Source organism: Agrilus planipennis, unplaced genomic scaffold (assembly GCF_000699045.2).
Source record: "Agrilus planipennis isolate EAB-ADULT unplaced genomic scaffold, Apla_2.0 scaffold14, whole genome shotgun sequence".
In the NCBI taxonomy this organism is placed as follows: domain Eukaryota; kingdom Metazoa; phylum Arthropoda; class Insecta; order Coleoptera; family Buprestidae; genus Agrilus; species Agrilus planipennis.
In genome coordinates, this window is record NW_020442313.1 from 1,561,036 (window position 1) to 1,574,444 (window position 13,409).

At 35.7% G+C, this 13,409-nt stretch overlaps 1 protein-coding gene across 1 annotated transcript in view; it reads right to left on the minus strand.

The window, feature by feature from the left end:
* The window catches only part of LOC108737391, a 28,236-nt gene extending 21,377 nt beyond the window's left edge, over positions 1–6,859 (minus strand). Inside the window, exon 1 of the mRNA XM_025980082.1 lies at positions 6,560–6,859. Coding sequence (XP_025835867.1) covers positions 6,560–6,833 — 274 coding nt within the window. The 5' untranslated portion in view covers positions 6,834–6,859. The remainder of the gene's footprint in view (positions 1–6,559) is intronic.
* Positions 6,860–13,409: the final 6,550 nt, after the last annotated feature.

Below are 13,409 nucleotides of genomic sequence, written 5' to 3' on the forward strand. Positions count from 1 at the left end.
GTACAGGTCTGACGAAGGAAGCTGGCGAGCGGTCGCGCAGGTACTTGCCCATTTATGACCTATTTGGGTAAGTCACTTGGAACCGATACACAAATAAGCTTTCAGTAGGCGTAAATTATAGTATTAAAACAGATAGGACAGTGGCGTACTAGAAAATAATGTAGAAACATAACTTATCAAAAAGAAAAAATAAACCTTTGGCTTTGATATTCACTGTCATCATGGGAATCTCTATCATTGTCACCAACATCAACAATTAGTTCTTTTGTTTGTATGTCTATTACTTGCTCACTGATCCCTATTTTTGAATATTTAATCTACGCCCATGATAGGAATACTGAAGAAAGGGGACTGTAATCGTTATACCTAAAACTGCCTACTTTTGCCACTGCGCATCCACGCCATTTTAAAATTTCCGCCAGCTTCCAGCGTCTGGCCTGTACATAATCGTGTGTAATATTTACCATTTAAGTATTTTCCGTTTGTATTTGAGATGACATGACGCGATGAAAAGTTGTAATCGTTACACTTTTCAATCCGCATAGAAAAATTGCGGAAACGTCATAAAAGCATTTGATATTGTACAAATAATTTCCTTGAAACCATGTGTACTATTGTTACGACTAAACATTTTTATAATAGTTAGGTTCATGATGAAAAGTAGGACTTGTGTTGACATCTAATACGTGAACAAAGTATACCGTTATTACATGTTCATGGAAATGTAAAATAAAAAGTTAGCTAGATTATTCGTGTCTTTTTTATATCAATGTTTATGCAACAAATGCCGCATATATCGGAGTTTATAGAATAACATCTTCGAGTTGAACAAATTAAATTTCAACAAGAATATGCGAATAGCAGGTGTGGTGTATATGGGCAGAATTAATTGAAATAATTTTTCATTTCAGTTGTTACTTCGGAAAACTCTCTAAATGGTGTTAAAATTAGAAAAATTTGCAGGTTGTTCATGAATTATATGTTCAAATTAAAGGAAACTTAAGAATGTTCACATCGATTGGAACAAAATAACGTAAGAAGTTTTTCTATCGTCGGTAGATTATTTTTTATTTAATCAAAATGAATCAACATATCTTTAATGTAAAAGTCCACGCTGGAGGATGATGAAGAACTACTGCTCCTTGAAGCAATATAGGACAGCGAAGGAAACGTCACATAAGTTTTTTAGACCCTTGGAATTTAAAGTGGAAAAAGCTATAAAAATTGTTAAAATATTAGCTTGTGTGTTACATAACCTTTTGGGCGTAAAAAATGTTATGTTATAAATCATATAACATATTTTTTTGCTTCACACATTCTTACTAAAATCTTCCATTTTACTAAACAGGATTGTACGCGTTCATCGATTAAATTCAACTTGCAGCGTTTTAAACGCTAAAGCGACGAACACACGCGATCGCGATCGCGACAACTTGGTAGGTAGCGGTACAGGCCGCTATTATCGCCGACATATCGCAACAAGTATGGGTCATCACCATCGTCATCATAAGGTCGTCAGTCCTATGACTGGATGGACACGCACCTTCAATCTTTCCTATCCTGAGCTAATCTTCGCATTTTCCCACATCCTTAACTATTTGCCAGCAATTATCTAATCTAGGTTTACCTCTACCCCTCCTAACTTCCGTTTCTGCCGCTCATATGTCTCTGACTAGACCTTCATGTCTGAGAAGGTTTCCTACCAAATTATCTCGCCAAATTCTTATTGACTCCATACAGTCCTCTGTTCTCATATTCTTTCTAATAATTTTTCCTTCTCTATCCACGGTATCCTCATCATTCGCCTGTAACACCACATATAGAACGCTTCTAACCTTTTCTTTTCCGCCGCGCCCATCGTCCGTGTTTCGCATCCGTACAGCGCCTTTAATAATCTTTTTCGAATTTCCAAATTAATAAGTATGGGTCAATTAATTTAAATTCAATAGATGGATCTGATCGCCACTATCATAGCGAATGCGGTCGCGGTCGCGATTGTGTACATGCGTTATTCGCTTAATGCAATTTTATAGCGGCGACATCTTGGAAAACGCGGTACAGGCCGGTGGTATCGCCGACATGTTGAAACAAGTACGTATTCATTAATTTAATTTGAATATTGCTAACAACTAAGCTTATGAAATAGAAGAATACCCTTTTCAAACGTCATCATCAACCATACGGTGACATTTGTAACTGATAAAAACTAAGGCGCGATTGTTTATTAATGAGACCACTTCTTTGGTGACAGACACCGACATATTGTACACTATCATTTTTTCATTTTCGTTAGAATAATGTAGCAGGTAGAGACGTTAAGTGAGGTTTGACCTCTTCCAAGAGGAGTTAAAAATTTAGTCGTTCGATAAGCTTAAAAAAGGGGGACGATGATGGCAGTCAAGGTGATGTCAAAAAATGTGAGGGAAAGCAGAAAAATTGTTTACAACTTCATGTTCATTTTGCGACGTTTTTCGCTGAATCATCAATTATTCAGTTTCTGGCTTGTCAGCGCCCTTTAACTTTCGGAAGTTCAGGTGAAACGTCCACGCGCTTATGTACATACGTACACACTTACATTCTTATATACACAGACGTATATAAATATGTATCGTACATACGTATATATACATAATACTGTCAAGTCAGTCAATTTCCTGTTCAGTCGAGTGAACAAACAGGAGCACAAATTGTCACGGGTTCCACATACTTATCGCACAACTGTCTAATTTTGCTTATTAGAAATCTTCCTACTTGTTTTCGATGTAATTTTTAAGCTTTCGTGTGGAATCTGCGAAATCCTTGAAGTACAACAAGAAGGGAACATTTAGCGATTTATACATAGAAATAAAACAGAAATCAAACTGTTTAAACTTTGGATAAGTTATAACACATAAACATATGCATATATACTTGAACGTATTCAGTACATATAATGGGAATAATTGTACCTTGGAAATCCTTAAAAAAAATTGTTAAAGGTGTATGTGGAGCGCGGTGCTGTACGGGTGCGAAACATGGACTATGGACGCGGCGGAAAAGAAAAGGTTAGAAGCTTTCGAATTATGGTGTTACAGACGAATGATGAGGATACCGTGGATAGAGAAGGCTAGAAATGCAGAAGTATTAGAAAGAATATGAGAACAGACGACTCTATGAAGTCAATAAGAAATAGGCGAGATAGGTTGGTAGTTAGAGACATAATAGAGACAGAAACGGAAGTTAAGAGGGGTAGAGGTAGATCCAGATTAGATTACTGTTCACAAATAGTAAAGGATGTGGGATGTTCTAGTTTTAGGGAAATGCAAAGGTTAGCTCAGGATAGGAAAGAGTGGAGGTGCGTGTCCAACCAGTCTTAAGACTGGCGGACTGATGATGATAAAAGTCCTTACGAAAAAATGCAATTGTAAGGGATCATATCTCAAAAAGATGAGTTTTTAAAACTTAACACCCATTAAGATTTTTGATCTACACGTCGAGAATTACCATAATCCAAAGTTTTATTTCACCATTTTCCGTAAGGATCTAGCGGTTTTTTTAAGGATATTTATTAGATATGTAATTAGATATCTATTATATAGCTATATTGGTGTTAACAAAGAGGGAATCCTAGGAGCTTTAATTAGAAATTTAAACTTAGAATTGAAAAGAAGACCTTTAACTAGAAAGTACAAAGTCAACAACGTTGACATATAAGGGACCGAAAACAGGTTTCAATAAGGAAAATCGCCGTTTTAGTCATATACTGTTTAAAGGATAAGCTTAATATTAAGTTAGCAGAACAGTAAATTTAAAAAAAATGCACGGAGCATTTAATTTCTCATTAGGACCTTAATTAGCACTTAATGAGAACTTAATTGCTTTTCTCATAGTTAAAAGGGCTACATTTGAATTCAATAAAGTATACAAAATATACAAATCTCAATCATTCTATTTAATTTTTTTACAAACAACTGCATTTCCAGATATTTTTAATTGCTAATAACAGGAAATCTTCAAATAATCTCTGAAATCTCACTATCACCTATCATTTGTTTAAAAAAAGTACACTTTTCGAAACAATGACTTGCACGTTTCAACCTTTTCAATAGTATGTTTTGTTAAAAGGATGTCATTGTTCTAAACAACCGACTTGAAACTAAATAAGTACATTTGTTACTAACTGGCACCTGCATAGATTTATTAGTGTAATCAAATGTGCATCAATGAGTTAGTCGGTTAGTCAGAAAATTTTCTTTCATTTTCAACACAATAAAAAAAAATGTCACAATAAAAGTATGATATATTTAAAAAGAATCTATGATATATCTAAAAAAATAAGCCAGTAAAATCACGTTTTATATTCATTAACGTGACTAGTTTTTATTTCTCTTGCAGAAATGTTTTGATTTTAGTTCCTATTGTGTAATTTGAAATGTAAACCGTAGTAAAGTATAAATTCAATTAAAGCAGTTATATACAATTACTAATACAGATTACACAAGTGGGAAAACAAGGAAAGTTAATTGTATAAGTCGATCGTAAAATCGATTATTGTGAATCGAAAGCACGTTCAATCAATTATTACTCATACTTCTGGATGGATTAAACAATTATATCGATAAAATTAACATGACGGTGGAAGCGTTTGTCGATTTAAACAATTATTTGAATAAAGACAAAAGTTTTTAATTAATATCATCAATTAAGTTTTATAAGTGCAGGTAAATACTCCTAAAGACCACAATCTATTATAACAAAAATCTTACTTATTTTGAGTCAATCTTCACATTTCCTGTAACTACAATATTCCATATCTCTAAGTATTTGTGGTCTGATCTAGGTCCCCGACTGCTCTTTTTTACTCCTGGTTTTAAAGATGCTGTTCCATTCTACCTTCTAATAAGAAACAGGCGAGATAGGACACCATATTAGACAAAAAGGGCTAGTCAGATACATATTACAGACAGAAATAGAGAAATAGGAGTCAAGAGGAACTGAGGGAGAGCTAGATTAAATTACTGCTCATAAATAAATAGATAACCTAGAGGTTTAGACCACTGCTTAACATTCGGGAGGACGACGGTTCGATTCCGGGTCCGTTTACCTTGGTCCAAGTTTTTCTATGGTTTTCTTAAATCACTTTGGCAAATGCTGGGGCAGTAATATTCCACAGATAATCTTTCATTCTCTTCTACCTTTATTTCGTCCGAATCATCTTTCTCATCCGAACCACCACCCACCCATGCTCACGATTCCTAAAAGAAGGCGGAATAGGGCCTTCCGCCCTACCTTCCGGCGTAGTCGGGGGGACTGCCCGCCCACCAACGTTACCTGCTGGTGGGAATGAAACACCCAAAAGTTTTAAAGTTTTTCTAATCTTCGAGAAATGTATTGAGATTGACTCAAGTTAAGAAGAACTGGAGGTACGTGTAAAATCATTAATATTCGGACTGAAGACTTTAAGATAATGTTGATATTGACATCTAATCTAATTCATGGATATTGTTAAAATGCCATTTCCGAAACAAAAAATAACTGTGGTTTCAGTATTTATAAATAAATATTTCCTCTAATTTTGAGCTTTAATGTTTTAATTGCACTAAAACCGAAAGAAAAGTTTTTTGTTTACATTTTACAAAACTGACCGAAATGATTTTTTGATGCTTTTTTATGTATTGGCGTCAAACAGACATTTGCGAAAAACTGAAGAAGTGCTTCATTAACCATTAACCAATTTAATTGAGGCACTACACTTCTGCAAAACAGTATAAGACAGCGTGATGTTGGTTGTCTATGACACAGGAAAAATTCAGTAAGACTTTAAAAATATGATAAGGTGGGATAAGAAATATACTAGGTAGGATAGACAGAAAAAGGAGGAAAACAATAATAACTGAAGTAATGATAGCGAGTAAGAAATAATTAATGAAATGGAAAGTTACTTGGAATTGACCCGAGATGGATTTGAAAGGAAAATGGGTGAAATGGGGTGGGATTTATCGATATTAGATATAAAGCGGTCTACTTATTAAACACTATACAACACTATACAGTTGGTAGCAATTTATACACTGCCCGTTGCTTGATGCTAATCAATTTACTTGTACAGATCAACAGTTAAGCAGGCTATTTGTTGAAAGTATCTGTAGCATGCTGATGAGAGCTAATAATCTCGAAATCACAATCATTAAGTTTGTAACTAACATTAAATACTAACATCGACCACTCGATTAGATGATCATTTAACAATCGTGTAATTAGTGAGAAATCAGTAGGTTAGGGGCAATCAGTCAATGATAATAGGGCGCTAGTCGAAACAATAAGAAAAAAGGTGAGATAGGGTGGTGAAGCGGACGACGCGCAGGGTACGTTTTCAGTCGCGCCTTCCGTCTTCACTCATCATAATGATTCTCCCCTCACTTTTGTTAGCCATACATAATAAGGTAGATTTGATGATTTATTAATTATTATTAGAAGGTTATTGTGGTAATAATTTAAAATAATTTATACTCATAGTTTTAAATGCTGATACTACATCTATACGCCACCGGTTTTAAAAGAATGTGTTAACGTTACTTACAGGAGGTGACATCAGGTGAAAAGCACGGTGGATGGAATTCCATTGTATCGGGTGAACTGCAACCCACTGCAAGTAGGGTAAACGCTGTGTTATCGCAGTCGGAAAATTGGTCGACCCCTTTCGTTCTTTTAGCACGGTAATGATCTAAGTCACCGTGAAGTTTTCTAGTGTGCAGGCGACGTGATTGTTGGTGATTGTTTCCGTTAGTGTGCTTGAAAGGACGTAACTGTTGGCTGGTCGCTTCGAGGACGTTGTTAATTGAGAATTTTCCCATGTAAGGACACTGTCGCGGCTCTGGAGCCGACGCTGCAACGGAAAATAAACAAATCGAAATGTAAAATCGTTTAAAACGAGAAATCGCGCGAAATTATGGAATTGCAATTATATTAAGGACTTTGCTTCGAATAAGTCAGAACAGGAGATAGAAAATGAAGAAATCATAAGGCCATAAATTAATTACTATGTTATACATATTTATTCGTGAGAAACTTTAATCCTTTATTATTAGGTACGATCATCTTTCGTCAGTACAGTTTTAATATCTCACTAAAGAACCAGAGTTACTAAATTGTCATAATTTTTATTATTTTGCAAGCAATCTAAAAGAGAGTATGGTAATGTGTAGGATTGTTTATTTTTAATTACACACTCGATGATCACATTACATCCTGACTGATGAACAGGGATGTGATTTATTTAAAATACTTGCATTTAAAATGAAAATACAAAATAAAAAATACCTATTTTTGTCTTGCATTTAAATAATTTTTTGAGAAAAGGTATTTTGTATTTTATTTGAAATACTTCTCTAAACATATTTTCTAAATTTAAACCGTTAAAAGTTTTGCTGGTATCACTGATCAAACATTACACAAAATGATGAATGAAAGTTGCTCACATTGGCCATTGAAACTATTAGAAGCTTAACAAGGGAAAAAATGGGCATTCCATGAATGCCTTCTAATTCTGTAACTGAAGAGAGCCCAAAAAATTCTTAACTCTTTGGAAATGGGTAATCTAAAATACTGGATCGATATTTTTTTCCGGGTTCAACGTCATGGTTCATGAAATTTTGAAGTTCAAAATTGATATCAACAATATCGAATTGATATACGCCAGCTGTGTAAAACAGAAAACTACAAGATATTGTGGTGTTCTTATAAATGCGTATAATCCAAAATTTTTAGAAAACGATTCGAAAAACTTCACTTATTAGATGAACCCAAACCTAAAGAAACAATGGATTCCATTTCTTTCTAATACAATGTCTAAAAGATCAGAAACAAAATGGGGTTGTAAATATTTTTGTATAAAATGATTGATGTTGAACATGCATACAATTTAGACATCTTTTTAGAAGTGATTTAGTTTAATATGAAATATTATACTAAAAATTCAATTTCTGAATTTTTTACCCACTACACGCTACCTCAAATTAATGAGGTAAAAATTGTTGCTGTTGTCATACCCCCGCCAGGAATCGAACCCGGAACTTTTGGCTTCTCGTAGTTTGGTGGTCAGAACATTGGTGCGGGTTCGATTCCCGGCGGGGGTGTGACAACACCAACAATTTTTCCCTCATTAATTCAGAAATTGAATTTTCAGTATAATATTTCATGATTGATGTTGATTTTACATCAATTAAATTATTTGCAATATTGAATCAACCATGACAAATGCCTGGTTTATCATTTCGACTCAAGCATGGCCAGGTTTCATTGGTCCATGACTGAACAGCCAGTGGTGAACCAAGACTTCGTGGTCAATATTAAGCAAGATTGGGAAGCCAATATTATCCTAGGACTTGATGAACAATATTAGCCCGAAATTGGGCAGGCAGTATTTATCCAATCAACCCAAAATTGGATAGTTAATATTGTGTTAAGACTTGCTGAACAAAATTAATTCAAGATCGGTCATACTTCTTGTCCTGTTTTGGATATAGCTTGGCGAAACGTTTATATGTCTGAACTCGAAGTTTGATCCAATATTGAGAAACCCAGTATATATGACCATACTTGCCAAAACGTTAATAAACCGAATTTTGGGCAAGTGTTAACAAATCTAAGCTTGGTTTCCCACTACTGGTCGAGGTAAGGCCCTGTCGTTATGTCCGATATTTTCTACTTGAGTTTCTACTCATGGTGCAAAATTTTATGAATTTGCAGGAACCGTTGCCGGTAGAGGTGACACTTGCTTAATTTTAAGTAATAATTAGAAGAAAATTTCTAAGGAGTCCCTAATAAATTAACATTATTAGTGATTTGTATTGCTAATTTTCTTTTTAGAATGCAAATGAATTATTGATTTCGCTATTTAAACAGTTTTACTGGGAAAATTTTTCAATTTTTCACAACACAAACACTGAAATCATGTATTTGAAATGACACGAAAATGTTACTTGCAGCAATTAGAACGTTAATTTGTTTGAAAGCAGTTCATATTTGGAAATCGTTACGTTCACATTTTAGTTGCGTCAAACGTGTAGATACAGCTCGTGTGCAATATCATTGAAGGAAACATAATTTTGTCTGTAACTATTACATTACATTTTATGCAATGAATTAAAAAAAAATGTTATTATTCTTAACACGAATCGTTTTACGATTTATCTTATTTTCGAGGCTTTTATAACCCGTTCTGCTTCGTTCGGGATTAAAATATTTACGAATTTAATCTGGAATTCCGCGCACATTCAAATTATGATTCGAATTTTTAACGGGATAGCATAACGAAAGCAGTTAAGATACACGGACGAAATTACAAATGTAATAAACGGCAATGGCGCTAAGTTTATCGAGATGATGTCGTTAAAAATCTGAATAAATATATATATGTAGTGGGGGCTAATAAAAGTGAGACTTTAAACAACGAAAAAAGCAAAATAAATAAAAAGCTTCGAAACTGGCATAATAAAAAGGAAATGAATAAAAGAAAACAGTAGTAAATGTGTAGTTTGGGGGATATTTAAACCGTAAACCCTTGCTGCGAATAAAAAATTGCAACTGAATTATTCACGAGTTGCTTCGGGAATATTTACACTATGTGAAAGTGAGCGTATCCACGTGGGTATCTCATTCTCAAACGAATATATGAATCCTATTAAACTTTCTTCTTCCCACTAACGGAACATCAGTTTATCTTTTAAGAACACCTTACATCAATATATAGGGCGCTTCTCGCTTTTAACAAAAAGAAATCACTTCTACGCTCGCAAAAGGCTAATTTTGAGGCCCTGTACGGGTGCGAAATGTGGACGGTAGGCGTGGCGGAAAACAAAAGGTTACAAGCGTTCGAAATGTAGTGATACAGGCGAATAATGAGGATACTGTGGATCGAGAAGGTTAAAAATGGGAAAGTATTACAAAGAGAAGGAGATGGTTGGTAGGACACCTTCTCAGGCACGAAGGGCTACTTAGAGACGTATTAGAAGCAGAAACTGGAGCTAAAAGGAGGAGAGGTAGATCTAGATTAGATTACTGTTCACAAATAGCTAAAGACGTGGAATGTTCTAGTGTTAGGGAAATGCGAAGATTAGCCCAGAATAGGAAGGGGTGGAGGTGCGTGTTCAATCAGTCTTGGGGCTGACAACTCACGATTATGATGATGATGATAACAAAAATTTAGAGTGGTTTACAAGTAAGAATAAATAAGATAAGATGGTAGAGTTTCAAGTTTGTAATGACGTTCATGGCAAGTAGCTGGAATAACCTTCTACTACTAACGTGCAAATGTTTGAACACAACTACTGACGGGGTGCCAATTTGACCCCAAGTACCAGTTCTTTAAAGTCACTAACTTCGCTTTCATTTGTACCACCTTAGTAAAGTTTCTTGATGGTCATCTTCATTGGCAAAAACTGACGTGGTTCCACAGGGACCCCAGGAAAACTTTAGAATACAACAATAGCACCAAACGTAAACTAGCAAATAATGCTGACATAACTTAAAGGTAGATGGGGTTGCAGGATTCATAGAAAAGGTATGTACTCAGTAAAGTCACATTAAAATTTAAGTGGGGTATGAAGGGACCACGTCAGTAGTGGAAGGTTAAGAAAATGAGTAGTAATTAGGTAATGGAAGGTAGACGATTACTGTACTACTTAGCTGTTTATTTATACGAAGCTTTTCATAGGTTGTGTGTCTTGTGACACACTTAATTTTTTTATAAGTGTCAACGACACTGGGTTAAAATTTGAACTTGCCATTTCTTCCCCAAAATTGTATTGTATTAAGTAGGAAATCAAGCTAAATATGGGGCAAAGGTTTTTTTATTTATACGAGACCAACAACCTACATTTCGCCTCAATTACAAGACACCTTCAGGGTTAAGTTTCTAAGCTATAAGACCTTGGACTTTCAGGTCTTATAACTTAGAAACGTAACCCTGAAGATACCTTGCAATAGAGGCGAAACTTAGACTCGAAAGAGATTGTTAAAGGTGTATGTTTGGAGCGCGGCGCTGTACGGATGCGAAACATGGACGTTGGGCGTGGTGGAAAAGAAAAAGTTAGAAGAATTCGAAATGTGGTGATACCGTGGATAGAGGATCTTAGGCATGAAGGTCTAGTTAGAGGAGGCAGAAACAGGAGTTAAGAAGAGGGGAAGTAGATCTATAGGGTTGTTCGGAAAGTCATTTCGTTTTTTCCCGACAGAGGACTTAATTGTATTCTTTTGCACCCAACTTCACATTTAAGCCGTATAATTTTTATATGCTTTGAGAGCTCATATAGCAAGGCTTGTGTCTGAAAAATTCCAATTAATTCTACGCAGTAGTTTTTGGTTGGTGCCCTTTTAAATATGGAGAGCGATAAGCAGCATTTTCGACATATCTTACTGTTTTACTACAGAAAGGGTAAAAATGCTGTTCAAGCCAGAAAGAAATTGACTGATGTGTATGGAGAAGGTGTGTTGACAGTACGCCAGTGCCAGAACTGGTTCGCTAAATTTCGATCCGGCAATTTTGATGTCGAAGATGCACCACGTTCGGGAAGGCCGGTTGAAGCTGATAAAGACGCGATAAAGGCATTAGTTGATGTGAACCGGCGAATAACAACACGTGAGATCGGATTGAGGTTAAATTTATCAAATTCAACAGTTTATGACCACTTGAAAGGCCTGGGATTATCCTCGAAGCTCGATGTATGGGTTCCCCATGTTCTCACAGAGAGAAATCTGTGTCGCCGCATTGACGTCTGCGATTCGCTTCTCAAACGTCACGAAAATGATCCGTTTTTGAAGCGCATCATCACTGGGGACGAAAAATGGGTTGTATACAACAACGTCAAACGCAAGAGGTCATGGAGCAAAAAAGATGAACCGGCTCAAACCATTTCCAAAGCCGATATTCACCAAAAAAAGGTGATGCTGTCTGTTTGGTGGGATTTTAAAGGAATCGTTTTTTTTTAGCTTTTACCGGATAACACAACGATTAATTCGGAAGTCTACTGTCATCAGCTGGACAAACTGAATGATGCACTTCAACAGAAAAGGTCAGAACTAATCAACAGGAAAGGTGTAGTGTTTCACCAAGACAACGCGAGACCTCACACAAGTTTGGTCACTCGCCAAAAGCTTTTACAGCTTGAATGGGATACAATGCTACACCCACCATATTCTCCAGACCTGGCACCATCGGATTATTATTTGTTCCGGTCACTCCAAAATTTTTTAGACGGTAAAACCTTCACCTCAAATGAGGAGGTCAAAAACCTCCTCGATCAGTTTTTTGCCAGCAAAGACCAAAAATTTTATGAGCGTGGAATTATGCTACTACCAGAAAGATGGCAAAAGGTGTTGGACCAGAACGGTCAATATATAATTTAATAAAGTATTTGTTTATTATACGAAAACTGTCGTTCATTTCCACAAAAAAAAAAACGAAATGACTTTCCGAACAACCCTATACATTCGATTACTGTTCACAAATAGTTAAGGGCGTGGGATGTTCTAGTTTTAGGGAAATGCGAAGATTAGCTCAGAATAGGAAAAAGGTGGAGGTGTGTGTTCAACCAGTCTTAGGACTGACAACTCATGATTATGATGAACATGATAGCAAAAATTTAGAATGGTATAAAGATAAGAATCAATAAGATAACACGGTAGAGCTTTAAGATTATAATGACATTCATGACAAGTAGGTAGCTGGATTAATCTTCTACTATTGATGTGCAAATGTTTTAACACAACTACTAACGTGGTGCCAATTTGACCCCAAGTATCAGTTCCATAAAGTCACTAACTTCGTTTTCTACTTGATTGCACCACCTTAGTAAACTTTCTTGATGATCATCAACTTTGTACTTTCATATCTTATAACTTAGTAACGTAACCCTGAAGATGTCTCGTAATTGAGGCGAAACGTAAGTTGTTGGTCTCGTATAAATAAAACCCTTTGTTACATATGTAACTAGATTTCGTACTTGGGGGCTTGAACGTAATTTTTTGGTGGTGCTTATAGACTTTACGTGAAATGGAAGCGGTATTGACAAAACAGAATGGTATGGTATCGTAGGCATGAAGGTCTAGTCAGAGATATATTGAAGCCAGAAACAGGAGTTGAGAGAAGTAGAGGTAGATCTAGACTAGATTACTGTTCGCAAATAATTAAGGATTTGTGTTGTTCTAGTTTTGGGGAAATCCGAAGATTAGCTCAGGATAGGAAAGAGTGGAGGTCCGTGTCCAACCAATCTTAGGAGTGACGACCTTATAAATCCTTCATCATCATCATAAGGTCATCAGTCCTAAGACTGGTTGGACACGTACCTCCACTCTTTCCTATCCTGAGCTAAACTTCGCATTTCCCTAAAACTAGAACAGCCCACATCCTTAACTATTTGCGAACAGTAATC